Source organism: Danaus plexippus, chromosome 15, assembly GCF_018135715.1.
Source record: "Danaus plexippus chromosome 15, MEX_DaPlex, whole genome shotgun sequence".
NCBI lineage: Eukaryota > Metazoa > Arthropoda > Insecta > Lepidoptera > Nymphalidae > Danaus > Danaus plexippus.
The window spans coordinates 5887368-5915323 of record NC_083547.1 but is presented as its reverse complement, the minus strand read 5'-3'; the positions used below and the strand labels follow the sequence as shown (position 1 = coordinate 5915323).

The 27956-nt window shown below is 31.0% G+C and overlaps 4 protein-coding genes across 4 annotated transcripts; 2 read left to right on the top strand and 2 right to left on the bottom strand.

Moving 5' to 3' along the window:
* The first annotated feature begins 111 nt into the window (after positions 1 to 111).
* Positions 112 to 6143, top strand: LOC116766374 (proton-coupled zinc antiporter SLC30A9, mitochondrial). Its single transcript, XM_061522765.1, has 12 exons — positions 112 to 703; positions 781 to 980; positions 1166 to 1238; positions 1327 to 1456; positions 1529 to 1667; positions 2438 to 2593; positions 2667 to 2778; positions 3246 to 3456; positions 3731 to 3848; positions 3918 to 3992; positions 4075 to 4188; positions 4318 to 6143. Exons 1-12 carry the CDS (start codon positions 334 to 336, stop codon positions 4360 to 4362), a joined length of 1743 nt encoding a protein of 580 aa, XP_061378749.1. The 5' UTR covers positions 112 to 333; the 3' UTR covers positions 4363 to 6143.
* Positions 4991 to 9567, bottom strand: LOC116766172 (probable Ufm1-specific protease 2). Its single transcript, XM_032655907.2, has 10 exons — positions 9440 to 9567; positions 9016 to 9237; positions 8710 to 8937; positions 8371 to 8544; positions 8008 to 8107; positions 7266 to 7412; positions 6917 to 7039; positions 6438 to 6699; positions 5990 to 6243; positions 4991 to 5667 (listed from the first exon to the last, which is right to left on the bottom strand). Exons 1-10 carry the CDS (start codon positions 9476 to 9478, stop codon positions 5456 to 5458), a joined length of 1761 nt encoding a protein of 586 aa, XP_032511798.2. The 5' UTR covers positions 9479 to 9567; the 3' UTR covers positions 4991 to 5455.
* A 529-nt stretch (positions 9568 to 10096) lies between these two features.
* LOC116766462 (exosome complex component RRP43-like) lies at positions 10097 to 11493 on the bottom strand. The gene is made up of 5 exons (XM_061522920.1): positions 11360 to 11493; positions 11107 to 11281; positions 10705 to 10999; positions 10415 to 10544; positions 10097 to 10337 (listed from the first exon to the last, which is right to left on the bottom strand). Exons 1-5 carry the CDS (start codon positions 11374 to 11376, stop codon positions 10115 to 10117), a joined length of 840 nt encoding a protein of 279 aa, XP_061378904.1. The 5' UTR covers positions 11377 to 11493; the 3' UTR covers positions 10097 to 10114.
* Positions 11494 to 12085: 592 nt separating this feature from the next.
* Positions 12086 to 13756, top strand: LOC116766463 (large ribosomal subunit protein eL31). Its single transcript, XM_032656308.2, has 3 exons — positions 12086 to 12210; positions 12347 to 12576; positions 13589 to 13756. Exons 2-3 carry the CDS (start codon positions 12353 to 12355, stop codon positions 13737 to 13739), a joined length of 375 nt encoding a protein of 124 aa, XP_032512199.1. The 5' UTR covers positions 12086 to 12210; positions 12347 to 12352; the 3' UTR covers positions 13740 to 13756.
* Positions 13757 to 27956: the final 14200 nt, after the last annotated feature.

Here is a 27956-nt window from a genome sequence, read left to right as displayed (position 1 = left end):
TCTCCTGGTCTAAAGATTTAAGTCTAGGTATTCCAGTGTTTTATATCGTAATTATGGTAATCATTTATGACATTTATGTCGGCTTGACATTTTTGACAAAATAGATAACAGACAAATCACACAAGCCTGATAGTTATTACTTGTACAAAAACTTAAAATTCTGGAAATAGATTTATTTACTTAAATAAAGTATTTCATATAATAAATCCTTATTTCACAAATCATCGAGTGCTAAGTATATCACTTACAAATATGAACTCTATCATTGTTTAGATCTTTTGAAATAAGTATTATTCGAATTCTAATACTTTCTTACAATATTTATTTATAAAAATGATCATGTTGCCGTCGGTCGCCTCTTCCCTTTGTAGAAAACTTGGGATACATTACTCTCAATTTAAAACTTATAATTTGGTGAATGTAAGAGCTTATTACATTTTACGTAGCGAGAGAAATTTCGTAAGGTATCCAAATACGAAATTATATAGATGTCTACATACATCTTCATATTGCTATGATAAAAATACGAAAAATAGTGCCTCACTTGCTGTTGGTGACGATAAAGATAAAAATTTACAAAAACAGAAGACTTTGGATAACATTATTGTTAAAACAGAAACAGACGCCAATAATACAGTCACTAAAGTAACTATAGAAAAATCAAAACAGGAATCAGATACAAAACAGTCTGTTATTCCTCCAAGTAAGTTAATGAACAACATAGCATTTCGACACTTCAACTGTGTAGTAAAGTAAATATAATGTGAATTTTTTTTTCAGAAAAGAAAAGATTGCTTATTGATTTTTCGGCATCGTATACAGAACGTAACTTTATAACTCCGATGAGAGCCATGACAGAATATTTATTAAAGCAAACTGATTTAGAGACATTGCCAAAAGTTTTAAGACGATCGCCTTATGAGTCTGAACCACCAATAACTGTTCATTATAGGAAGGATGTTGAAGCTAAAGCTATTGAGGTAATATTATAAGAACATAAGATTCTAGTAACATTTTAAAATCTTTCAGGAATACAGTAATTTTTGCACCCAATCTACAAAAAGAAAAATTACAATGTTTTATTTTTTCAACTTATGATAACTTTTTCTTAATTATTGAAAAAAAAAATTTCTCTGATGCAATGAACATTCAAAATATGTTTAAGGTATGGGGTTCAAAAGAATCATTGGACAAAGAGCTTCTCAGAAGAGAATTGGACCGACGGAGATATGAACAAGGTAATGAAAATAAGAATTATTTAAACTCTTGAATGGGTTTTTTATTTGATACAAACATTATTCCATTTTCATACATCAATTTATTTAGATGTATTCACTGTAAAAAGAAGACTTAGGAATTACAGAAGAGAAATGGGACATAAACGTTTAAAACATGGTGTCGAAGAGATGGGATTAAAAACTGTATCTGGTAGAGTTGTATTGACAGCTATTGGAATGTAAGTTTCATTAAAGATATAATGCTTCTTTAATGAATGCTTTATAATGAATGTGTTTATTTTTTTTTTTAGCAATGGCTGTAACTTCCTGTTCAAACTTTGTGCCTGGCTGTATACAGGATCCCATAGCCTTTTCTCTGAGTGCATACACTCTTTAGCCGATACCGTCAATCAACTGATTCTTGCTTATGGAATACACAAGTCAGTGCAAGTAAGTGAAGAAAAAAAAAACAAATTCTTCCATTACCTATGATGCGATGAGTATTTTAATAATGATATAAAGGAATAAATTTGTAGGATTTGAATAAAATTTAAAATTAATGATTTAAAATCCTCGGGTTAAAATCTATAAATTATGCATGTTTCAATGTTATTTATTCATATATTATTTACATATAAATGATGTGTGTTTTGAAACCCTTCTGTAAAATACAATAGAAGTATGTCTATACCTGGCAACATGTTTTAAACTTGAGCTTTGATATTTTATATAAAATAAGAATTAGCCCTCATAGTATTACATATTTTATTAATTGGGAAGCTAAAAAAGTTGTGAATATTTTAATGGACCTTTTTAACTCAGCCATATGGTAGTTGTTTGATTTAAAATTAATTAATTGTCTGTAAAATTTGTTAAAAAATTTCATCACTTATTATGGTCAAGAGTCCTAAGAAAAAAATTCTTAGGATTTAAATCATAACCTTTCTATATAATATACTCGCTTGCCGTATCTCTCATATGTATGTCTAGTCGTTTGTATAATGTTTTTATAATATATTAATTAATATTTTTATTGGATGTTAGTAAATTTAAAATTATATTATACTTCATTTTTTTTTATCCTATTAAAATAGGGTTGTGTGGAGGCGATAAGATTTTTGTATGACTTAATTTATGAGATACATTTTGTTTACTCATTTACTTTTAATTATTATTTAGAATATTATTTTTTATCACAGTATTGTGATTTATAATTTAAGATCGCTGATCCTGATCATCCCTATGGTTACACCAACATGAGGTATGTCTCTTCATTGATATCCGGAGTTGGTATATTCTGTGTTGGATGTGGTCTCTCATTCTATCACGGAGTCACTGGTATACTCGACCCACAGCCCCTACATGACTTCTATTGGGCAAGTGATACAATATTTTTTTTGGGTTTTATATAAATTTTGTTAAAGAGAATTCAATTAGTTTTCGTTTTAGGCATACTTCGTGCTCGGCGGAGCTGTTGTTTCCGAGGGTGCGACACTTATGGTTGCCCTGAGTGCGATTCGAAAAGGAGCTAAAGAAGCTCATATGAGTTTGTATGAATATGGTGAGTTAAAAATGTTATCTAGATCAAAGCAATAAGGTATTTGCTTTATTCTTGATTCCAAGACATGTCGATTATGAAAATATTTTAAGGCTTCATAAGGGTTTCGGTTTTCTATAAAGGTTATCCATCTTATAGTACATGTACCTAGAAATTATATAATATTGTGCTCATCAGTGATCATCACCACCTTTTTCCCGTCTGCTACTTATTATCAATAGGTTACTCGTTTTAGAGGGTAGTTGCGTACATTTTGTATCATATATCTTTTCCTTTCTGTATACTCATAAAAAGTCACTCTTGAATGAAATTCATGCTGTTGTCTTTTTTATATTAAGTATAACACCTTAAAGACAAAAGAATTTTCAACTTGTTTCCAACGTGGAGACCGAGTTTATATGTCACCATTGCAGATATATACCAACTCAGTAGTATAAATCATCAAGGAAGACAAATTTATGTGATTCCAGTGATGAGAAGTTCAGATCCTTCTGTGAACGTGGTGCTGTTCGAGGATACGGCGGCGGTGGCGGGGGTGGTGGTCGCCGGCACTTGTATGGCCATCGCACAGTACACGGGCAGCCCGCTGCCGGACGCCATTGGCTGTCTACTGGTTGGCACACTGCTGGGTGGAGTCGCCTCTTTCATTATACTGAGCAACGTAGGAGCTCTGGTCGGCAGGTCTGTGGGGACCTGTGGTTGTGTGTTGCGTGGCATATTATTCTGCGTCTATAAATCTTTATATGAAATAATGTAAAAATTTGAATCTAATTTCCTCCGTCTATACATCCTTTACATGAAATGGCGTAAAAAGTTTAATGATATTGAAATGAGTTTATATTTATTCATGAAACTTATAGTTACATGGTGATGGCATTGTGATTTCCAATTGTTTGTTTTGGAAATGGATTTTGTTCTCTATCTTCAAATAAATGAGGAACTTTACTTGTTTCAGATCAATCCCACAGGAGCAGTTAGATGAAATCAACAGTGTCCTTGAAAGAGATTTCATGATCAGAGCCATTCATGATGTCAAGGGTATAGATATAGGAAGTAATCTTATTAGATATAAGGTTTGTTGAACAAAAAATGTATATTATTTAATTTTGGCTACAATTTTACCATGCAATTTAATGTTTTAGGCTGAAGTAGACTTTGATGGCAGAGCTCTCACCAGATCCTATTTGGAAAAACACGATTTAAATGTATTATTAGAGGTAATGTAGAAATTTAACTAGCGAGTAAAAGTCCAGACATTTTAATTACAAATGTCTCTAATGCAAACTTATGTTCCATTAGGATATAAAGAAAATTGATACAATAGATCATGTGGAGGCATTCCTCCTGAAACATGGAGAGAACATAGTTGACATGCTCGGAGGTGAAATTGATAGGATAGAATTAAAATTACGGGTAAGAATTATCTTTACTTCTACTGATATATCACAAAAACCAGACGCTTCTTCAATTGCCCTTGTGTAATAATTTAGAATATTAATTGTATTTAATTCGTCTCATATACTTCATTATTTTATTTTTCAGAAAAAGTTTCCACAAATACGACACTGCGATCTCGAAATTCTTTAAACGTCAGATTTTTGTTTGCATCTATATAAACTTAGGCATAGACAGTATAGTTTGTTAATAAAACTGTTATTGTTACCAGTTCAATGATCATATACAGCTATGTGATTTAAAACAACTTAAAGGGTAAATTTTGTTTTCAAATATTATCAATCTCATAATCAGATAAATATGGATTAATTGAAATTAATTTATAAGTTAAAAAAAAATTCTAATATTTCCTCAAGTAAATTTTACGAATTCTTTTTTTTTGCCATGTAACCACATAGCTTCTTGTCCAAAACAAACATTATTTAGTTTAAAGACTATAAAACCTAATATTGAAAGGGCATAATATAGTCCATATTTATGTATTGGTAAATATAAAATATTAAGATTAACCCACTCACATTGTTAGACAATAACTATAAAACCTTATTATTACTGTTAAACAAAATTTTAGACATGGGCTTTAAGATGTAAACATTTCTCGAACGACTTACATTTGCATTGTTATTCTCTGTGATTTATTTGTATATAGCTTTACAGAGTTAAGTGTAATTAAGCCATAAATCTTGTTTATCCATTAGACATTTAAATAAAAAATAACACTATATATGTTTTATTTATGATATGTGAAATAAATAGACAGTTTATAAAATCATAAGTTTAATTGATACAAAATATAACATTCAAGATTGTGTCAATACTACAATGAAGGCAGATGGCGTTAGTGTACTATAAAAAAATGTAAGAGCATTCATTTTATTACGAATATTGGTAATTCCATAGTTTTAAATATACTTACACATAAATTAGTAAAATAGAACATTGAAATCAGCTTTCGATACACAACCAAACCAGTCTTAACACATTCGAATAAATGCTGCAAGTGAACTGACTTAGGAAATGTCTTAGCGGGCACATTTTATTTGACTCTAAATAAATTATTGACAAACAAGAGATAATGCTTCAACATATTAGTGACAACACTAGCGTTTCGACATAAAAAAAAAAAAAGAAAACTGGAAATGCTATCACAGTTATTATATTTTGAGCATAACCTAGCCCATACACCAATTCCACAACTCCTAAATGCAAAGGTATGATCAATTAATCATATAGATGGTTTTGTTTGTGGCAAACATAGATTATAGTGAGCAGTTTTGTTCCAAAAGTCTGAATTCTTCCAACCGCACCAGCCTTTGCTTATAACAGTGTTGATATCGTCAACACCTGTATAGTGTGGGTCCAGGATAAGGTATCTCGTTTCATTTGTTATATTGTTGTATTCCACCCCGATAATTGTATGTGCTAATACTCCTCCGCCTGTAATTGTTTACTATGTTACTATATAATATGTGTTGTTTGTTTCTAGATAACTAGGTTATAACCAATTTAAATGATATCCCTTTTTCATTTATTCTTATTTATTTTAGTATATCATCTGCTCCAAATAGAAAAGAGCGAGTTTAAGTAAAGAAAAATAACTGGAAGACAAGGAAAAGGTTGCAAAACAAGTTAGAGGACAGACAGACACCTATATAAAACACGCCTACCGCCCGCGTTCCCCTCGGTGTCCAAGGTTGAGACTTCATTACATTGCTAGTGTTTTTTTTTTAATTTATATATATACATAAAATTATCTCACCTATCATTATAGGGCTTCCATGTTTCTCAAAATGATGAACAAGCTCTGGGGTGTAATTGAGCAGTTCTGATCCAGTGTTAGCAAAAATAATCCTTGATTGCACACCTAAAAGGGTCTCCAAACAAAACATCACTTCTGTAGAACCTATCCATTGCTTGGAACCCAAAAATGATGTAGGCTTATCACCAATATTAACAAGGCACTGTTGGATTTCTCTATGTGTGGGTACTTCAACTGATGTGTAACCTTGGAACCTATGAAATAATAAAAATTTATATACAATATAAAATTAAATGCTTTACAACTACATGTGAATATTATTTTGTAAGATGAAAGTTAAAATGTCATTACTTAAATCTTAACATAAAAAACATAGGAATCATTTGTTGAAAACGACAAATAAAATACTAATTTTAGATACAGGATTGTATTTAGAGTTAGATCTTACCTAAACCAAGAAAATATAGTCTGCATAGAACGATAAGCACAACCCCAGCCGTCATCATTGAAGTTATCTTGCATGTAATGATAGTAGATGTATCTTCCTCTGACCGAGGCCACTCGAACGTCAGGCTTCAAAGAATGTACAGTTATCGCTTCATGTGGATTAACAAGCTTACTTATAATGAAATTATAAGCATTTCCCCGTCTAAATATAGGCCTTTGTACAGATAAACCCAGTTGCTCATGGAGTATGCGCCTTTCCTTCTCTGCAATTTTTATGATTAATAATAATAATTATTATATGTACTAGAATTTTATGTATGGCAGAATATATGTAGGTTTGGACACCATTAATTTTCCAACAATTGACAAGTAAAATATTATGAATTTTAATACTAAAAATTATATGGATATATGGATATATGACCTTTTATAGCTCATAAATTATATTAAGTACTTTATTTAAATGTATTTGATATTTACCCATGCTCTCATCTGGAATATCCTTTGGCACGACTCTGGTGATAAAGTGTCCCAGTTCTTGGGGCAAATAATGGAATGTTTCCGGCAGACGTAAACCAGCTCCATCTCCAATACCTTCTTGACCTAAACAATAATAAAAAATACAATTTATTATTATATATATTATCTATAATTTGATGGTATGTAGTTTTAATTCAGGAAGCTTCAAAATTAGTAATAAAAATATTTATTCTTAATAATTTTAAAGATTTTGTCTGGAGAACTGCACTCGTTAACAGATATAAAATAAAATACAGAATTATTAGCATTAAGTTCTTTAAATATTATTATCGACAAAATGGTTACTCACCTAATTGCTCCAACAGAACACTTTCCAATAGTTTTAGAGAGCGACAAGTAGCTTCAACTAACACATTGTACAGTTCTGATAATTTAGTATTTCTATGTACAAGAGCCAATGTGTCCACTCTTAGCGGCATACTTATACAAAATGCAGCTGGAAAATATAAAAAATATAAATATAAAATTGGTATAGAGGTTAAACAAATCACACATAATTAAATACATGACATGATCAAAAAATCACACATTTCAACTCAAGATTTCTTAAAAAATATATAGTTTTACACAATATTTGGAGCTTTCTAGATTGTTACATATGCGCTACATATTATGAAATAAATGAAAATCGCCGGGCAACATCGTTGTATGGATAAAATATCATATAACGAGTGATACCGCTGACTCCGCGGAACGAACACCAAGCCGTGTGCACCAGAAGATTCCTGATACCAAACAAGCTATGGTATGGGATTGCTATCCTAACATCGGGGCAATCATGTAGTCTTAGGAATAGGTTATGTAACTTTTATTATAATATACATGTAAGTAAGTTTCATAGTGTTCCTGGAACCTCTGGTTGCTACCCTATATACATAAGTAGATTCTGAGCTATAAACAATATATCTATAGTAAATAATAATTTTTTTTTACTTTTATGTCATGGAATATCATATTCAGCTAAAAGACAAAATTGAACCTACGATGATTAAATATTTGTATAAAACTTTCTAACATAATTCAGAACTTACGTTTCCTCTGTGTGGTCATCATTTTAACAGCTGTTTTAACTAATTTGTCCGAAAACATATCCTTTGTAGCCTTCATAACTAAATTAACTGGCATTACTTCCTAAAAAATATAAAGATTCATATTCAGTTTTAATAAATATATTATTGAATATCAATCCACAGAATAAAATACAGGAAAATCAAAGAAGCATGAAACCAGGTGAGACAAAAGGTAGTATTAATGCCTATCGCTACTTAAGTAGTTTTCCTCATATATGAGCATAATACTGTATCAAAAAACACAAGATATCTTGTTAAGGTTATAACAAAAATTTCATAATATATAATGAAATTTCTACTAAGTGTAGAGCTCAATATACTAACAACTTTGTTTATAATATTCTTCTTCTTCTTAGAGGACTGTTCAGGATTCAGAGAGTCGATCAACTCTCCAATATCAGTATCAACACTAGTACCTGTGACTCCAACATCAGAGTCTACTCCAAATAAATATACTGATGATCCATCTATGTGGAAAGATACCTGTCCTGATGCTATCTGTGAATAAGAATATAAATACTATGACCATTATTAATCTTATTAAGATACACTAAAGTTTAGCCTAAAGTAATAGTAGAAAATGTTTCCATATTTTTCAGATTACATAATTAATTTAAATAAACATATAATTCTTAAAATTCTTATAATATAAACTTATTTTACCTTCTTTCTCTTATTTTGCATAATATTTTTCACACCGGTCATAGTGGCTTCGCATGTTAATGGTAAAATTGTGTTTAAGCGTACATAAGTGAACTGTTTCCAGAGATCTTCTGGTTGAAGAACTTCAAATGGTGTTTCTTCAAATTTATCATGTACGAGGAAATGTGCCTTTATATCTTTTTCATTATTTATAATGATAAACAGAGGATTATCAGTTATATCCACATTCTAAAGAAGAAACCTATTATTAATTTTATTTAAGTCTTTCTAACATCTATAAACATATTGAAATTTTTTTAATTGTACCTGGAGTATTTCTTTCGGTTTAGATTCTATAGATAGTGAACCAGTGAACTTAACAACACCGCACAACTCAATTTCAGCAGGTAAATGAAGAAGTAGTTGCCGATATGTGTTTTTCTCATCCTCAAAAAACTCTAAACTTAGCCCAACAACCAGCAATGTGCTGTCGTACATGAGGCCGTAAAGGCATCCTGTAGTTTCGTTCGTGTCGATCTTGGATAATCTCTAAAAAGAACATAATTTTTCAAGTAATAATTATTATTTTTTAACTTATAAAGATGAATGCACGCACTGCAGTGATGACGTATAAAATTTCTATTAATGGTCACAGAAATTAAGATAAATTATATGTGACTTTTCTTCTAGTGTTAACTCTTAAAAGCCGAATGAAAAACAAAATTATTAAATAAAAAGATAAAAGTTTTACCTCAATAACATATTTTGATATTTTGAGACGTGGTGACATTTTGAGCTAATGTTACCAATTTCTGATGAGTTAAATCATTAATGTCAAAAACAAAATTATAAATTTGTGTTGCTACTTACGATTCTGCCTTCCATCTTTAAGCTTCAAAAAACGTATTAATCATAAATATTTTTACACCGGTATGTAATTAAATTTCTAAAATTAATTTGTTTATAATATAAAACTTTAAATCACTACTTTGAAAGCCTGGTAATATTTTTTATAAATGTCGTATAACACTACACAAGGAATTCCTTTTATTATTTCCTATATTTAATAACACACTATTTATTTTGTGACCACAAATATATTTATAGTATTCGAAAACTGATATTTAAAAAAAATACTAAACTTATTTGTTTCTTTTAATGAAATATCTCAGATATCCTTTGAATGATTGTAGTTTAAAAATATAGTTTCGATAAAATATATTTTAATTTTTTATGTATAATTTATAAATTCATCAATAACTTTATAAACACTTTAATGTTATACTACACACTAAGAGACTACAGTACTGAACCAAATCATTTTACCTACTATATGAAACAATTGATAGCTACTGTTATAAATGACTATGATCTATCTTAAAATTTTGGTAAAAAATAAAACAAAATATTCAACATAACTTTTTAATCATGACTTATTTTCTATACAGAGATATATAACCTTTTCAACTAGTTTGCTCTTTTGCTTTGCAAGGGCTAAAGTTTCTTTTTCATTTTCTGTTGAAAGATTACTGCCACCAAATTTAAATACTCCACAAAGTTGTCCTTTATTCCAACAAGCTATAAGGTTGGCACCAACGCCACCACACATCTCCTCCTCATATGCTGTTGGGTCTGTTAATGTAACGCTTCTGTAATAAAAAAAAAAAACAATTAATATATTTTTTTAGACAATTTAATGTTTTGTGTGCGCTGTAGTTTCAAATACCTTGATAATTGTTGGTAAACAGCAAAACTTGTAGCAATGGGTAAACCATGCACAGGTAAAGGTGTCTTAATGGCAGTATCAACTTTTATTTCTTCCGTCTCAACATCATAAGACACAGAGGGTAGGAACACTAAAAACATTACAAATTAAATTAAAAAAAAAAAATGTATGGGGCAGTAAAGTCATGATTTCGAACAACACTAAAATCAAATATATCTAAGACTATTGCAAGTATTCATTAGTTTTATTTAACACTAAAATTACAAAACTGAAAATAAAAATAATCATACATGTTTTGAGGCTGCTCATGAGTGTTATTAAGCAGGCATCAACAACACTGCCGTCATAGTCCAAGCAAACCATATCACAATATAACACCCATGAGAGTTTGTCCGGCACTATGCATAAATCTTTCATGTCTATACATTTAGAGTTCGCAACTATATCTGATACAACATTGCTGACAACTTGAGCATGGTCTGAGGGAGGTCCAGGACGGAATTTTGATGAACATAATGGAAGAAGCTCTACATTGGTTATTAAAAAGCCTAAATCTGGTTCTTCTGCTTTAGGTTTTGCTAATTCCTACAAAGAATAACTTACTATATTATAAGAAATAGAACTTGAGGAGACATATATATAATCATAACGTAAACTTTATCGTCAAGTCATTTAAAAACCTGAGTACAAACCAATTTTATGCCACAAACAACGGTGGTATTTCCACATTTTACGACTGCTGATGCATCGGCTGTCTTAATAGCATTAACATTAAGTTTTATATTACGTTGGTCATTAAATTTTCTACCATCTGGACGAATGTCTCGGGAGATATAGTCATTAAAAAATTTACCTGGATGTATAAGTCTGAAATTAAAAGTTTTAACATAAATTGAGAAGAGTATTACAATATTGTCATAATAGAATATGTTTGTCAAAACATACTTATATATTTCTGACATTTTAATAATAATTAATGCAAATAGTCTTTAATACAATTGGGAGCTTATTTTAATTCTCTTCTCCTAATAATTTCAAAACAACGTGTTTAATGTTTTGATAAATTTGACAGCTCTTGTCATTTTAGTTTTCACTGAGGAAATAGACTATAAAACAAAATTAATCTTCTATAAAAATTGTAACAGTTGTAATAGAAGTCATCAAAGGAGAAGAAGAACCTTATCTCTACCTAAATAATACATCTTTTACAGGTTATCATTTTCTGAACTTTACGATTTAGACTTTAAGTCATGAATTTTAAAACAATAATATTTCCTTAATAATGCTACGATTTAAGAGGTTTAAATGTACCTTCTGAAAAAGATACCAGGATGGTATGGGGAAAAGAAATTTAGCAGTTAATTTGCAAATTCAGTAAAAATCAGAAAAATCAGAAAAGTAAACGTTACCGTTTAGGCGAAATATATAGACTTCATTTCCTTGTGATGTTACTTATCTAACAAGATTTAAACTCAATCGATGTTCCAACCTATATCTGAGCTGGTAAGGAGGCGTTCTAATATTTTGTAGTAACAATCATCTTGAAACATCTCATAATAAGAAGTTCACGTCAAATTAGTAAAAATTCATTTGATTGACATTCAAAATATAGGGCTTTTGTTAAATTGAAGAGGTAAAAAAATTAAAAATAAATTTAACTCCAATCATATATTAAAAAGGAAATTAAAATAAAAACCCACTTAATTAATTTTATTGGTAGCTTTTTAGACAGTAAAAATTGACAGTTGACATATGACAAGCGACAACTCTTTTTGATTCGGCAAGTGTTAGCTGAGGTGTGTTATGTTTTAAATCCTGAAAAATCTATATTATAACAGTGATTTATGTTGAATATTCGATTAAATTAAAGTGCTTCGATATATTAAAAATGTGGGAAAATATTTATTTTGACCTTTTAGTTTATTATTCCAGATCGCAATGGCTAAACCTAAAGGAGAGAGAAAAGGTAAATCCGCGATCAATGAAGTCGTGACGCGGGAATACACTGTTAATTTACACAAACGGCTACATGGAGTTGGTTTTAAGAAACGCGCTCCCCGTGCTATCAAGGAAATCCGTAAATTCGCCGAAAAACAAATGGGTACCCCAGACGTTCGTGTTGACACCAGGTTAAACAAATTCCTGTGGTCCAAAGGTGTAAGGTAAATAGAAGTATCATTATTTAATAACTTTATCTTGTAATGATTGTCATTATGGTATTTTAAACTTTAAAATACAAAACAAAAGATCCAAACTTTAGTTAACCTATAAAATAAATTATTGTTAGTAATTTCTAGAGCTTGTCCTCATGTAATATATATATTGTGATTATTGCCGAGATTGTCGGTCTGTTCTGTTAAGACTACTTCTAGATTTATTTCTTGTGATGAAATTCAGAAGAGCTGAATGAACTTTTTTGAATTTCAGTATATGACAAAGAAACTTCTTGGGAAATGTAATTACCTCTACACTCATTTCAGACATTTCTAAAATAAGATGAAAATTAGAAAACCATTAAGTTGTTATTCAATTTTATGTCTTTGAAAAGTAAATTACTGTATCAATGTCATGCAAATGAGTGAGTGTCTCAAAGTAGAAATATCTATCAATCTCGAGCAAACCCATTGTTTAATTTTTTGGTTGTTGCGAGTCTAAAAGAGTAATGTACTGATTTGGTAAAAATTTAGAAAATAATGTTTATATATTTGTACACATTTAATAACAACTATAGAGGTAGACAGATTCATAAAGATATTAAAATTTTATAAAAGATGTTCTAGCTAAATATTTTAAATTCCCACAAAAGTATTCAGACTTGGCTTATAGTTACAATTTGGTAGCCACTTTATGAAGATTGTGTTGGGTCTACTAAAATGTGATAAAAATTTTAATGTTATAACAATTACCGAGGATCGTTTAAATTATAAATATTTAACTGGTGCAATTTTGTATTACACTTAATTAAGTTTTAATTACGATTTTTTATGAAATTACGAAGAAAAATGTGAGCAGATTAACATGACTTAACCTTTTCTTCGGTTAGCAACTGCATATTGGCTTAAGCGGTGTTGTAAGGCAGTGGACTTACAATCATTTGGTTGGAGTCTGATTTAGGGTCACTATATTATTAACTAATGTATTAAGAAATTAACTAATGATTGTTTTTAATTTCAGGAATGTTCCCTTCAGAGTGCGTGTAAGGCTCTCCCGCAGACGTAATGACGATGAGGACTCGGCACACAAACTGTTCACCCTAGTGACATATGTACCCGTTGCATCCATCAAGGGCTTGCAAACTGAGAATGTTGATGCTAGCCAAGAATAAACATTAAGTTAAGCTTACTCGTTGTTTTAATTGACAATCTCGAGTTTATCATAGACATATTTTTTTATTACCTCAAAAATACCAAATATAAAGATTATAATAAATAGTTTAAACAATAGAAGTCTAATTTTATATTAACTAAGAGCTAACCCACTTTCAGTAGTATGTGTGTTCAAAAATATTATGGGGAAGTTTTTTCTAACACACTGAAAATATTCCTTTGTCTAGATCTTGCATATGAAATAATTATATCTCATAATTCTATATCCCTTAGTATCATAACAGCAAAGGAATACTGATAATGATTTTGTAATGAATACTGATAATACATGATATAGAATATAAATATGTATATGAAAAAAATTAAGAGCAATTGGGCTTCCAATACACATCAATACATGTAAAATCGGTAAGGTGTAAAAGTATTTTATGTGGATGTACATGTGTCAAGCTTATAATGAACATAGAAAAGAGAATGGTAACAAAAAGATTCTGAAGAATTGAAGACAAACATGATGTGAGATAAGTCTCCATGATTAGGTTACCAGTAGGGAGAATTGTTGTAAATGTTGGGAGTAATTAAAAATAAAAAAATTAACTAAACTAAAGAGAAATATTTACTTTCTGTGTATAAACGATTATATTAAATTCTTTCTATGAATTTTAATTGAGAATTAAATCTGAAAACATCTTACACTATTGCTAGGTAATGATGTATTAAAGAATTAATATTTTAATACTCTAATAACGAAATGGAAAAATAAACTATTTATCGTTATGCATTATTTTTGGCATAATTTAGTTTTGCTAACTTTAATTAATTTGTGATTATTAAAGTTGGCAGTTTGTCTGCAAGACATCAACTTTACAAATTTCGTCACCAAAATAACAAATGTGTAGCGACAAAATTTCTCATGTCCGCTGATGGTTCTGAAACTTAAAACTTAGCCTTAACAACTACAAACTATTATTTAAATATTTTAAATTTTAATTACAAGAAAAGACACCCGAAGGCCAAAATTCAAACTTTGCCAAATTAAAATGAATTGTGGCGTATTAGTTCGGAAATAAAAAAAAAATATATATTAGTAATAAAAAACGTGTTTAAGTTTCCGGACAGTTCTAACACGTTAAGAATAAAACGAACAAAGCTTCGAGATGACTACCTTATTATTATTTTGAAATTTACAAAATGAAATTTAAAGTCCGTTGGCTTTAGTAAGATAAAGAATTTTTATAATTTTTATTTCACCATACTTGTATTATTGCAATTCGATTACAGTTTTTTTTAAAGATAGTGTTAACACAAGAATTAATTTGTGATTAATGCATTTTTTAAAGCCATGCCTTCATTCGCACTGGAATCGTTTAATTTTATGCCAATTTTTTTTATTTGTTGGACGAATTATAACCTTGAGTACTCAGCGAATGATGATTAATGAAATACGAGAATTTAATTTTGATAAACTTAGATATATATTCTATATCATATTTGGATCTTTTATACTCTATAGATTTAAACTGACTTCTTCATCGGTTGTTGGACGCTTAATTCATTCAATGTGGCGGCAAAAGTAAGCAAACTATTTAGATGCTGTCTGCTTTCAAAGCACATCCCACTCGACCCATTGCGCCGCAGCGTGATCGGCATCTTTTTATCAGAAAAATAATATCAAGTTCACCGTTTTCAGCGCTGGTTTGACGATCGATTTTTTTTTAAAACAGATTTCACAGTATAGAAGGATAATAAACTGATGAATAACTAGAAAATAACGTAAAGTCAAGTAGGTATGTAGTGTCAAAATTAAGAATTCCCTTTTTATTATACTATAGCAATAAATAAACACAAAATTATATGGTAAGCAAGTAAAAGTACGTAATTATAGTACGTCGCATTTATAAGCCGTAAATTGTAATTTTATTTTATACTTTTAGGTTGACTATGCAATAATACCAGGAAAATTTAGTTATTTATTCAATAAAAATTATATAGTTTGGGTTCTTTTTTACGAAACATTTCAATGTTGTCTCTTTTTTGAATTGTCCCAAAGAAGAGAATTAATAAAATGATAGTTCTAACAATAAAGTTCTTTTTATTCTGGTAAAAATAAAAAGGACAAAGAAATGTGACTTCTGTTCCTTTACTACAAGTTTGCATGATCAAATTAAATACGATGTTTTTCAAGTTTTTCTTTAATCAAACCACTGTTACAAGTAGCGCCATCCGTACCGTACTAATTATATATTTATCGGATTTATTACAAATTCAATGTTTAAACAGAGAGAGACGCCAGCCTCGTTGACGTCACTAATGTCACTTGTTTCAGTACGTTCCAGATATTTTAAAATGAAACTTCAATTTTTCTAAATGTTCTTGTATTTCTCGAAGGTTCTTCATAATCACATTCTTTATGCTCCGCACTCGCTGAACTCTGCAGTTCGCTGTCGTGCGTCCAGATGTCATATTTATACCAGAATTCAAACATAGTTCTATTCTCCTTTTAAACAGTCTTTGATTTCGTTTTACTTTTAACAATAGTAACGACGACCAATAAGTTGTTATAATAATTGATGACAGCCTTAAGTTATTTTCATGTTGCATCCTTCATTGAAGCTGATAGCGCCGATATATACTCTAACCTTAAAATTATTTTGATGACTGATTATAATTAATTATAATACTGAACCATTGTAATTATGCAATGGCAACATTTAAGTATCAACTTGTATTTGAAAACTATAAACACTGGCTTCAGCCATTTTATAGGACATTACTGGAAGTAACGCTGAACATTAAGAATCAAGACTGATACTGTTCCTCGAACTACATTTATGCTTATTATGTGCGAAGCTTTATGATTGAAATCTGCAAACTTTTTATTTAATTCAACGACGCAAACCGTTTATTCATTCATGTTTTTCGATTACTTACATTTGGTATGTGAGAGCGAGGGGATCCTCGTGGAACCTTGGCCAAGACCCTAGTCCTTTAAAAGGCTTTCGAGTCTGGGCGTTAAGTACCGATGACGATGGACAGGCTTCCATTTTGAAGCAAAGATAGTCTTTACTCAAAATGATACTTGTTTATTGCTAACAAATTCTTACAATGAATGTCAAGAATTGTATAGCGGAGATTCTACCACTGTGGCTCCTAAGAGCGACCAATGTAGAATGAATTCAGTACGATTATGCTTTGACTTTTATATGGTAAATTCTGTATTACAATTGTGGGTACTTGGAAAAAACTAATCACCTGATGTATTAATAAAATTATTAACATCGGTGAAGTGGGTAATTTGAAAACAATTTTAATGAACGAAAACACGAAAAGGAATATTTTCGATACGAAAAGGCTGTCGGCGCGACACGGCCATACTGACGGTTGGTGCGTGCTCAGCGCCAACGTCTAGTTCTCATAATATATTGTGACTTCGAAATCAAATCTAAATATTTCTAGAAATTTCTTTCGATTTTCGATGTAAGGATGCGACTAGAATTTTGGAGAGGTCTATATGTGCATACACTATACGTGTTATGCCATCGGTTTGTAGAATTTTGTAGATGTGATGTGCATACACTACACGTGTCATGCTATCGGTTTGTAGAATCTTGTAGGTGTGATGTGCATACACTACACGTGTCATGCCATCGGTTTGTAGAATTTTGTAGATGTGATGTTCATGCACTATGTGTCATGACATCGGTTTGTAGAATTTTGTAGATGTGATGTGCATACACTACACGTGTCATGCCATCGGTTTGTAGAATTTTGTAGATATGATGTGCATGCACTACGTGTCATGACATCGGTTTGTAGAATCATGTAGGTGTGATGTGCATACACTACACGTGTCATGCCATCGGTTTGTAGAATTTTGTAGATATGATGTGCATGCACTACGTGTCATGACATCGGTTTGTAGAATCTTGTAGATGTGATGTGCATACACTACACGTGTCATGCCATCGGTTTGTAGAATTTTGTAGATGTGATGTGCATGCACTATGTGTCATGACATCGGTTTGTAGAATTTTGTAGATGTGATGTGCATACACTACACGTGTCATGCCATCGTTTTGTAGAATTTTGTAGATGTGATGTGCATACACTACACGTGTCATGCCATCGTTTTGTAGAAGTTTGTAGATTCAGATGCGCATATCCTGTACGTGTCAGAGAACCTGTAAAGTTTTGGAGAATTTAGTAGATGTTGTTTCAGTTGGTATTCGTAAGCTTGTTGTCATCAAACTCATCAATCTGCGACACTGCCATCCGTTCGTGTGGGTTAGTTGCTTTTAGCAATTTTTCGTGGTTTTCCTCTTCCTGTAACATGCTTAGAAAAATAACGGTTATTATTAAATCTCTTAGGGTTCGCCAAGACCTAGGTCTAATGTTATATTCCCATCTATGTTTATAAAATTTAGATATTCTAATGGAGCAGTGATGATAATGGAGCAATGATGACGTCGTGTCAGTAAAGTTAATGGAGAAATGCTAATGTTTTATGACTTGTAAAATTTTAACGTTAGCTAAAGTCCAATGCAATATGCCATTCAGAAGTTACCAATTTCTTGATCAACACGAAACAATTTTTCAAGATGGATTGAAGCACTTTACTGATCCATTTGCTCGGCTAATACCTGGCTATACGGAGTAAATACTAATTCCAAAACGATCACAGAAAGTTGTAACCTCTCCTAACAACTTACTACCCCTGTCAACGATTATAGTTCTTTTGGTATACCAAGTTTACTAGCAACGTACACGCGGATGACTTCAAATGCCGAAGAGTGATTTGGTATGGAAAGCAATCTGAGTTGTCTTGATACTGACAAACTTAAACATTTTCATCCATATTATGACCCGAGGGTAATAATATTCACCAGTGATTCTTTAAAATGGACAAGATTCGGACTGAACTCAGCATTCTGTAGTCTATCACATTTCTTATATTCAACACCAAAATCAAAATTATGAAGGAAATCTCACCAACGGTGAATACGTGAAAGAAGAGCATCAGTAGTTCGTATTCTCCTATAACCGACAGCGTGCTGTCTTTTGTTTTAGGACTTGAATGAGTACTGCCCCATTACCAAGAGAGCTTGCCACGACATATGTTTCTATAGAAGGGTTTTCTTAAAATATGGAGACAACAGGCTCAGCCGTTAGGAATTATATTATCATATTACGAGTCATCTCTTGTTCGTGAATCGAATTCCAATTATACTTTTCTTGGTCAAGGCGTTATGATGTATACAGAAATTGGGAATAGACTTTCTAAAACTCCTTGCAAGACCGTTGAATTGTATTTCTTGGTTAATGGTTCTGGAAATTTTTTTTTGTCGGCTGGGACGCACTTTTCCTTTTGAAATTACGTAACAGAGTTATTCAACACTTTTTAGAAGAAAGAGCACTCAATATTAATCGAAAAACTACCGAAGTCATCGGCGAACATATGTCCAAAAAGAGCAAGCGAAGATTTATTTTCGTCTAAGGTATTAACAATTCAGTATTATTTATTACGTCTATAAGTCTGAATCAATATCAACATTTATGAATGACTACGTTGAAGTTTTTAAATGGATCATTTTTAAGAACGAAACAAATACCAACCCCATATGTAACAATAATTGTGAGGCCAGTTTTTTTTTTTCTAAAAATTTGTTCCCAAGAACATCTCAACAGAAAGGTCATGAGCTGACAAAACATAAATAAACCGATTATAGTATTATCCGAAAGGAATATGACCAGAACCGAACCGACTCCATCTAGTTCGTTAGTAAATGACGACCAAGGTTTTTTTTTAAAGATGCTCTAATAACGGCACAACTAGTACCACTATCAAAAAGGGCAGTAAGAGATAAATTTTGAACTTTTTTTACCATAGTGGTGAATGTAGGACTGCTATATTCACTTATTGCGAGGAAATAACTTTAGTAATTGACATTACTGTTGCAGTAGCATCCTAAGGGTGACGTCGTTTTGCATCTATAGCAAAATAAACCCGATCCGATGATAAAATGATAAGATCTAATAATAGTTTGAAGTGAAACGGGAGGTTTCTTGTGATAACCATCGTTAACTCGACTTTTTAATCTTGCAATGGCAGCTACAAAAATCAGTTTAGGTACGGAATGAGTACTTACGTTCTTAATTTTTGTCACCTGCATTTTCAATAGCAGCTTCCACAAACGGCATTTTTTTGACTTAATTTGTCGTTGGTAACTCTTCGCCATATGTTTCGAACTTCTTGAAGAAAGGAAATTACTTTCATCCGAACTTCCTACTCGTTCAAAGATTCTGGTTCCTCAATAGGAAACAAGATGCCCCAACGTCTTCATCTCAAAAATTGTGGTGCAACGGTTCTCGAGTCTTCAAAAACGTGCGGAGTTGTATGTTGAACCATGCGATTTCATGTAGACGATCCGGCGGTTGAAAGTGTGGCGTAAGACATCCCACTTCTGATGTGAGAGCGAGGGGATCCTCGTGGAACCTTGGCCAAGACCCTAGTCCTTTAAAAGGCTTTCGAGTCTGGGCGTTAAGTACCGATGACGATGGACAGGCTTCCATTTTGAAGCAAAGATAGTCTTTACTCAAAATGATACTTGTTTATTGCTAACAAATTCTTACAATGAATGTCAAGAATTGTATAGCGGAGATTCTACCACTGTGGCTCCTAAGAGCGACCAATGTAGAATGAATTCAGTACGATTATGCTTTGACTTTTATATGGTAAATTCTGTATTACAATTGTGGGTACTTGGAAAAAACTAATCACCTGATGTATTAATAAAATTATTAACATCGGTGAAGTGGGTAATTTGAAAACAATTATAATGAACGAAAACACGAAAAGGAATATTTTCGATACGAAAAGGCTGTCGGCGCGACAGGTACATTACAGAGATAATTTTATTTCCTAAAACAGTAACAAGAAGGTTACATTTAACTATAAGTGATGTCTTCACTATTTGGTTGCAAAACAGAAAGCCATTTTTCATTGAATGTATAGACAAATATTAATGTTATTTATTTCTCGAACATATACGTAGGTAAGTTGATTGTCATCATATTAGAACATTTTATTGATGCTGTAATTTAAAATTAGTAAAAATCTTATTAAAAACAAAAACAATAAATTTAACTATATTCAAACGTGGTGAACCAACCTTGAGACAAAAGTGCATACTTACTAAATGCGGATGTTTCAGTATTTTTTTTTTATGAAAGAAGTTCTTTAAGAAGTAAACAACTATAACATATAAAATATAAATTAAACTTTCTATTAGCAACTATTAGCATTTTTGTAAATATATCTTTTATAATATCTGTCTCTTTAAGCGAAAGTTCTATTTAACTAATGCAGTTTGAAGACATAAATGGCGTACACATCAAAATAACTTTCCAAATACCAAAATTACCCAATCGACGATCTACCGAGTAATTCTGCAGTAGTTCTATGCCTATACTTCATCTAGGGACGTTTATGCACACCAATTCCAAGCGTGCATACATAGTCAACAGTCAGTGAATATACGGTAGACCAGCTCAATCATTGTGTAAGATTTCGATACGAGATAGGATCGTGCATGCTAGGAGTATCCCGAATTCTATATCTGGAAACAATGGCGTCGTTGAGGATAGCTTAATAACATTATATACCTATATTGAAGTTCTGTGTTGGCATTTAGAATTTATCAATAACATAACTGCATTTCGAATTATTGCTGGATAATTTAAGCCACACGAATGCGATTTCCTAAACACGTCTACTATTAAAATACAATTTCTAAATTCTGTATAATATCGAGTCCTTTTTTTTGGGCTATGATAACGGTTATCGTAGACCGGATTATTGTATCCATTTATTTTTACTAATACAGTGATCGTACACAGTATATATGTAATTCAGACAATGTAGAAATATATTTTATCTTCATATTTTTTTTTATAGTTATTTGAAAAAAAGTTTTAAATAAATTTAGGAATAATCAACTCATTATTGAAATAATTTCAGTTAAGTTGATATTTTACTTGGAAATTATAATACATCGAAATCTCTTGATTGTTCATTTCAGATTGATTTGTTGAAAAATCAAAGTTAAATAACGTGATAAATACCTATGACATAATATTATATTTATGATACATTATTACAATGTTCTCGATATCATGTTTCATAAACTTCGATGCGATTATATTTTCTTTGCTTACTTTTACATCAAATGTTTATTGATACCTTGAGATTTGATCATAAGGTTAGTTAAACTTTTAAATCGTTATTTGTTTTATAATTTCGATTTGCCAAAAAAAAATACAATAATATTTTCTTCTTGATGGTAAATAATTTCTAAATCTCTCCTATCAGACGAGTAATCAGATGGGGTTTAAGATAACGCGGAGAGGCGTTCCTCTTCGAGAGGAAATTAACTTCTATTTGAGTCTATTACTTATGTGGCGTAAGTGGAAAGAGGATTTAGTGGGGATAAATTAATTGTATTTACCGTATCTCTATCTTAAATATATTGAGGTGAATTGTACTATCAGCATCGCTTACAATAAGAGCGCTTACTAAAATACATAGAATACTTAGTATAAGAGGAATAGGTTCTATTGAAAGCTAAATTTATTTTTTAAAAGAAAACATATTAAGCATACACTCAAGTATTGAAGTACACTTTGTGTAAGTATAAAATAAAACATGATAAAGTTTCTACTTATAAAGTGGAAAAGAACTTGTTAACGTAACTCAACTTGTTATTTTCCAACTTAAACAAACAGTTCTCCAAGATTTTTTTTTTATTGTAACTTAATTTGTGTTTGATATTTTATAATAAAAATATCAATATATTTGTTTTAATTTGACAACACTTTATTTATATATTTTTTGGTTTCTGCTAGTCATTTTAATGCGCATTAAGGTTTTACGAAATAATGTGAAAATAGTCAAGTAGGTACGAACGTGCTGATAATGATAACTCTTTAATGTTCAATTATATTCATCTATTTGATGGTTTTTTAATTACTTATATTTCAACCATGCTATTTTGATGTTTGAGACCCAGTTTCACCAAACAATGTTAAATGAATGATGTCTTGCTAAGGTGTAGGATGGACAGTTAGATGTATCGAGCGTCACCACGCACTGATGCCTGTTTAAATGTCTTAACAAGACGTTAATATTAATTCCTACTCTAGAGGTCCGTCAAATGGTTAACGGACTGTTAATCTATTGTATTGTCGAAATTCAAATGTCCAATTCCCCCCGGATTCTTTGTAGCCATAGTGACAGTATCTGTTTCGTCACCTTCGACTACTTAATTGTATTTATTAAAAGGCGAATTAAAATTTCTTTTTCATATGATCAAAAATTTAGCTCCCGGCTTTTTCATGACATTACAAATTAGGTACTCATTTCATCACTTACAACTTGAACACAATTTATACAAATGAATTGACAACACGATTTTACGGGTTACACCCAGTAAGCTGAAAAAAAGCTTTTTGTGTGCCAAATCTATGCAATCAAAGATATATAAAATTCGGTCGCATTAGCTGAGAGGTGACGTATCGAGGGATTTATACGATCAAGGCATAAAGTGGTGCATCGTAGCTAGCATGTCGTAATAACGCTATAACTTCAATTTGGTCGTATTATAACAAGAACGTATAATTTGGAAGCCGGTCATTTAACGTGTCATTTCATATTGCTTTGTTAATTTTTCATCATGGAACGTAAATATTTTGACAAACAATTATATTTTTTAAAGGTCCTTTAGTAAATGCCTCGTTTAGATTTAACAAACAGATTAAATATATTATACGCTGAGCCCGAATAACAAGTGATTTTTAATTTATTAACCTATACATATGTGTACATATATATCTTTTCAGTAAGATTTCATATAGCGCGGTTCGTGGGCTTGTGGGTAAACAATATCACTTTTGTTTTAAGACCCCTTATATACCGTGGTTTGGTCAAATAACCACAAAACATTTTAACAGGTTATTATTAACATAAAAGGTGGTAATAACTAAAATTTTCTGCTAAACGAGTTTTTCATGATAACCTTAACTTTAGTGTTAATTTAAACAAACTTAAAACAGTCGGTTTCCAAGTGTTTCAGTAGAGTAAAAAATTATTTATATTCTGTTAATTGTTTTAACTTTAAAACTGTCTTATTTATCAACGTCCAGTTACAAAGCCGTAACATCGTTTATTTATTTTAGGATCTGTATTGATTATTCATAAATATAACACTGCTACCTACCTACTGTATATAAATTTCGTTTTTGTTAAATTAAATTGAATCTTCCTAAAATAATTATAAAATATACAGTAATAGTACCGAGCCAAATAAAAATGCGATGTAGGTAAATTTGGCACAAAGATAGTGCCTCGGGAATTTTATCTTGAATAAAGTAACAAGGATTCTTTTATAATTTTAAAATAGTAGTAGAGTTGTGGTTTTTAAACACTTCTCATTTTCGTATTTGTCTAAACGTCGGCTTTATCACTGAGTATATTCAAAAATCAACCTTCTTAAAAATATAGATTTTAAATGTCGTGTCATTTGATAGAATTTTTTTCATGAATTCGTGAGTAATTCTTATGGCATATTCTTCATACCATCTATGTATATATAAAATTTTTCATAGCATTCGATTGAATAGATTAATCGTTGAGAACCAATAAATAAACAAACATTAATTAATTTTAAAATTTAAGAAGCTGTTATTTATATATTTATATGAACAAAATCTCATTTATACTTAGCATAAAATCGTTTTTTAAAACTTGTACAGATTTATATTCATTTATATCAGGAGGTTAAAATAAAATAGTTTGCTATCTTTCTATTAGCAAAGGTAAAGCGTCTCAAGCGAAATCCATTATAATGTATATGATACATCGCATCTCGTATGCATGACGGGTAATTTGATAATTTCGATTTCTCTCCGTTTCGTATCTAATTATTCGTAACTTAATAAACTCGCGCATGTAACTGCCAGTCACGTGAAACCACAGTGGCTGCTAGCGACATTACATTATACGGATATTACATGAAGAAAATACAGCATTTACAGAAATTACTTTATATGAACTTTATGGGGTTACTCTTGTATAATTCCAGTCTTAAAATGATTATTCAGCACAAATAGTTCTTTATCAACGACAGGGTTTATTGGGATGTAAATAAACTTTAAAATCGATACTACAGTATAAAAGTGGAGACATTAAAACTCACAGAGAAGTTTAATAAAACAGGTAACATCTAGTGATGTATTTATTACTTTTAAATTATAACCAATAATTTTATACTATGTTACAAAATTGTACGACGATAACAACTTGCAATTTAAACAATTTACCTGAATAATTTGCATCACAGACTATATAATGGCAATAATTTGCAACATAGACTATGTAACGACAATTAATTCAGCATTTAATAAGAACATGTCACCGTTCGGATGTGGTGTTGGAGGTGGAACCCGTCAGCCGCAACGGCAAACCTGCGGTTCGCTTCCATTAGTTCCTCTAAACCTGTTACATAAGATGTTTCACCGCTCTTGCGTACATCGTTTATCTAGTTCATAGGAAATTATCAAGCTCTTAATCATACATTAATTATGCATTCGACTTTTTACTACCTTAGAAATCCCTCTCACATATTCCACAGCAATAGGAATTTTGGAGACCGCGTTGAAAGCTAGGACTTTTATATTATAAATATAAACGTTATCGATTTAAGACATATCATTCAATTATTTTTTATAAATGTCAAATCTGATGGTATTGTAAACGCATTTCTTCAATAGTATCCAAATGTCGTTTTATTTTAATATATAAAATATATGTCCCTGCATTAACGTACATTTTTAAATAACTTACAAAGTTCTGAGCACTATAAAGACAAAATTCCATACTTTGTGTAAAAACTGCTGTTTCCGAAATGAACGTGAATAAATTGTAAGGGCGAAATTGTAAATAAAATTAATTCCAAGTAAAATCGATATTATAAATAATTCAGAGTTGACAGTCCTGAATAGTTGAATAAAGTACAATTTGATTGGATTTGATTTGTATCTCTTACTTAGTCTACATAAACTCCGCTGGGTCGGCAGCGACTATAACAGTCCGCATTTTCAGAGAAACAAGACATTATGGTTTGTGTTTCCTCGTAATTTCAATTAGGAACTTAGGCAATATAATATCGTTCTGTTAAACTACACAATATTATAATATTCATGAACAACTTATTAAATAAGAAACAGTTTTTTTTTTCATACCAGAAATTCTTGGTAAGTTCATTTCGCTTGCTTTAAAATGCGAGTTTTGAAGAGGAAATGCTGTCTCTATTCCACTTTAAGTTGGCGCATGATAGTCGTTAAAGTTACTTTCTAAACCCTCATACTTCCTAACAACGATTTCAGAAAATGATCTCAAATTCAACTTACTTTTAAGTTAATAGCTTTTCGCACATACTTGTATAGCTACACCAGGGATCAATATAAAATTTTATAACAAAAAGATACACTATATATATATACATGTTAATTGAAGAAGAATGTTTATATCCTGTTATGTAAATATTTATATTAGTATGTTGTACCATACAGCGATATACCCCGAGAATTTTTAAAGCGACAAAACATACCTACATATTATATATTTTAAAGATCGTTTAGTCCATAACTTTATAACTTGTTTAACAAATGTTGCCATTTTGACTACCATAATTTAACTAGAATTCCTTTTACCCGACAGCGGGGAAACGAAACGGTGATATTTATAATGACATCTATGACGTTCCCAAGTAAGCATATAATGAGGCTGCGTTTTTCTGTTCCACTTTGCGATATCGTTATTTCGTTAAATTTAGCTGTTTCCTTTTGCCGAATTTGCAGTAACCATTATAACAAGAAGATGAATGAACGTGTCTGTCAATTAATTAGTCTTGTTTTTTATTATCAACTACCAACGATTTTTCAATTGCGTTGCCTTCGGCTTTGGATGCGTGGTGAACGCAAATTGTGTCTCGGAGTCTGGCAGTGTGGTCAGGGATAAGGAATTTTATATATTTGATGAGGGGATCACAGAGGTTAGATAAAATTAACAACCACCCTTTTTTTCGAAATTAGAATGTTTTTAATTGCTATAGCCTTATAGATTAGTCTTGCTATTTATCCTGATGAGGGGCTCTGTGGTTCGTCGAAACGAATTTTATGTCTCTGCTTGTATATTGTATTTAAAAGACATTGCTGACTGCGAACCACGTATATCTGAGTTTTGTTCTTTAGCCCCTGAACCGATGCTCCACTTCGTTTATTCTATATATGACAAGCTACAGCTCAAATTAAGTTTGTAAACACCCATTGTTTGTAAAGGAATGATACTCTTATTTGATCTTAAGAATTGGTTGTCTTTTTAATGTGGTTTGTATGAGGTTTTAATTGAAATCATCTTCAATGGACTCCCTTAACATTTGGTAATACTGAAGATTATCCTTCAACTTTGGTTAACATCTATCGGTTCTTACGATGGCAGCGGCATTAAGAGCATGCTTTACATGCTGCATCTCGTCTCCTAGTAACATAGATTTGTGATTTCCCAATGAGATACTTATTTATGTATGTGAATATATTGTTATTAGTATGTGCTAGAGTATTGTCACGATTAAATTCATAAGTATGTCAAGAAAATCTAAAGAATTACTTGTCTCTAATTCTATAGTGAATTTAATCTCAGTAAGTTAATTAAGGTTTTTAAGAAAATCAGATATTTCATTCATTATTTTTATAAGTCTACATACCGTTTTTATAACAAAATTTTGGCTGGAGCAGAATAAAGATTTCGTGTCTCGAAGTGAATGAATTTATGGCGACAATGGGAGACACAGGTAAACCATTGCGACTCCGTCAACTTATATGTAGAATTCGTCTTTCCACGTTAGGAAATCAGATGTTAGGTAATGCTTAAGTAACTTTGTGATATTTTATATTGTTCAATGTCATTAACAAATTGGAAGGAATCCGTAACACATAGTTTTGGTTAACCCAGGAGAAGTGATAGTAAATATAAGGCTGGTCTGGTCTGATTATATGTAAGTGAATCAGTCTTCATCACGATATTTCATAAAGGAACATTTTGTTTTTGAACTTCAGGTCGGGCTACCTACAACTTAGGTGGTTTTGCATAAGATTGTGAGGCG

Excerpts from the sequence above, each read along its gene's own strand:
- LOC116766374 (XM_061522765.1), top strand. The coding sequence starts at position 334 with ATGATCATGTTGCCGTCGGTCGCCTCTTCCCTTTGTAGAAAACTTGGG. Across the intron at positions 2,779-3,245 it reads TATGAGTTTGTATGAATATG|TGATGAGAAGTTCAGATCCT; the intron begins GTGAGTTAAAAA and ends ATGTGATTCCAG. Across the intron at positions 3,457-3,730 it reads GTAGGAGCTCTGGTCGGCAG|ATCAATCCCACAGGAGCAGT; the intron begins GTCTGTGGGGAC and ends TACTTGTTTCAG.
- LOC116766462 (XM_061522920.1), bottom strand. Across the intron at positions 11,000-11,106 it reads TTGTTTGTGGCATAAAATTG|GAATTAGCAAAACCTAAAGC; the intron begins GTTTGTACTCAG and ends TATTCTTTGTAG. Across the intron at positions 10,338-10,414 it reads GTTTACCAACAATTATCAAG|AAGCGTTACATTAACAGACC; the intron begins GTATTTGAAACT and ends TTTTTATTACAG.
- LOC116766463 (XM_032656308.2), top strand. The coding sequence starts at position 12,353 with ATGGCTAAACCTAAAGGAGAGAGAAAAGGTAAATCCGCGATCAATGAA. Across the intron at positions 12,577-13,588 it reads CTGTGGTCCAAAGGTGTAAG|GAATGTTCCCTTCAGAGTGC; the intron begins GTAAATAGAAGT and ends TTTTAATTTCAG.
- LOC116766172 (XM_032655907.2), bottom strand. The coding sequence starts at position 9,478 with ATGTCACCACGTCTCAAAATATCAAAATATGTTATTGAG. Across the intron at positions 9,238-9,439 it reads TATCAAAATATGTTATTGAG|AGATTATCCAAGATCGACAC; the intron begins GTAAAACTTTTA and ends TGTTCTTTTTAG. Across the intron at positions 6,700-6,916 it reads TATTCCAGATGAGAGCATGG|AGAAGGAAAGGCGCATACTC; the intron begins GTAAATATCAAA and ends TAAAAATTGCAG.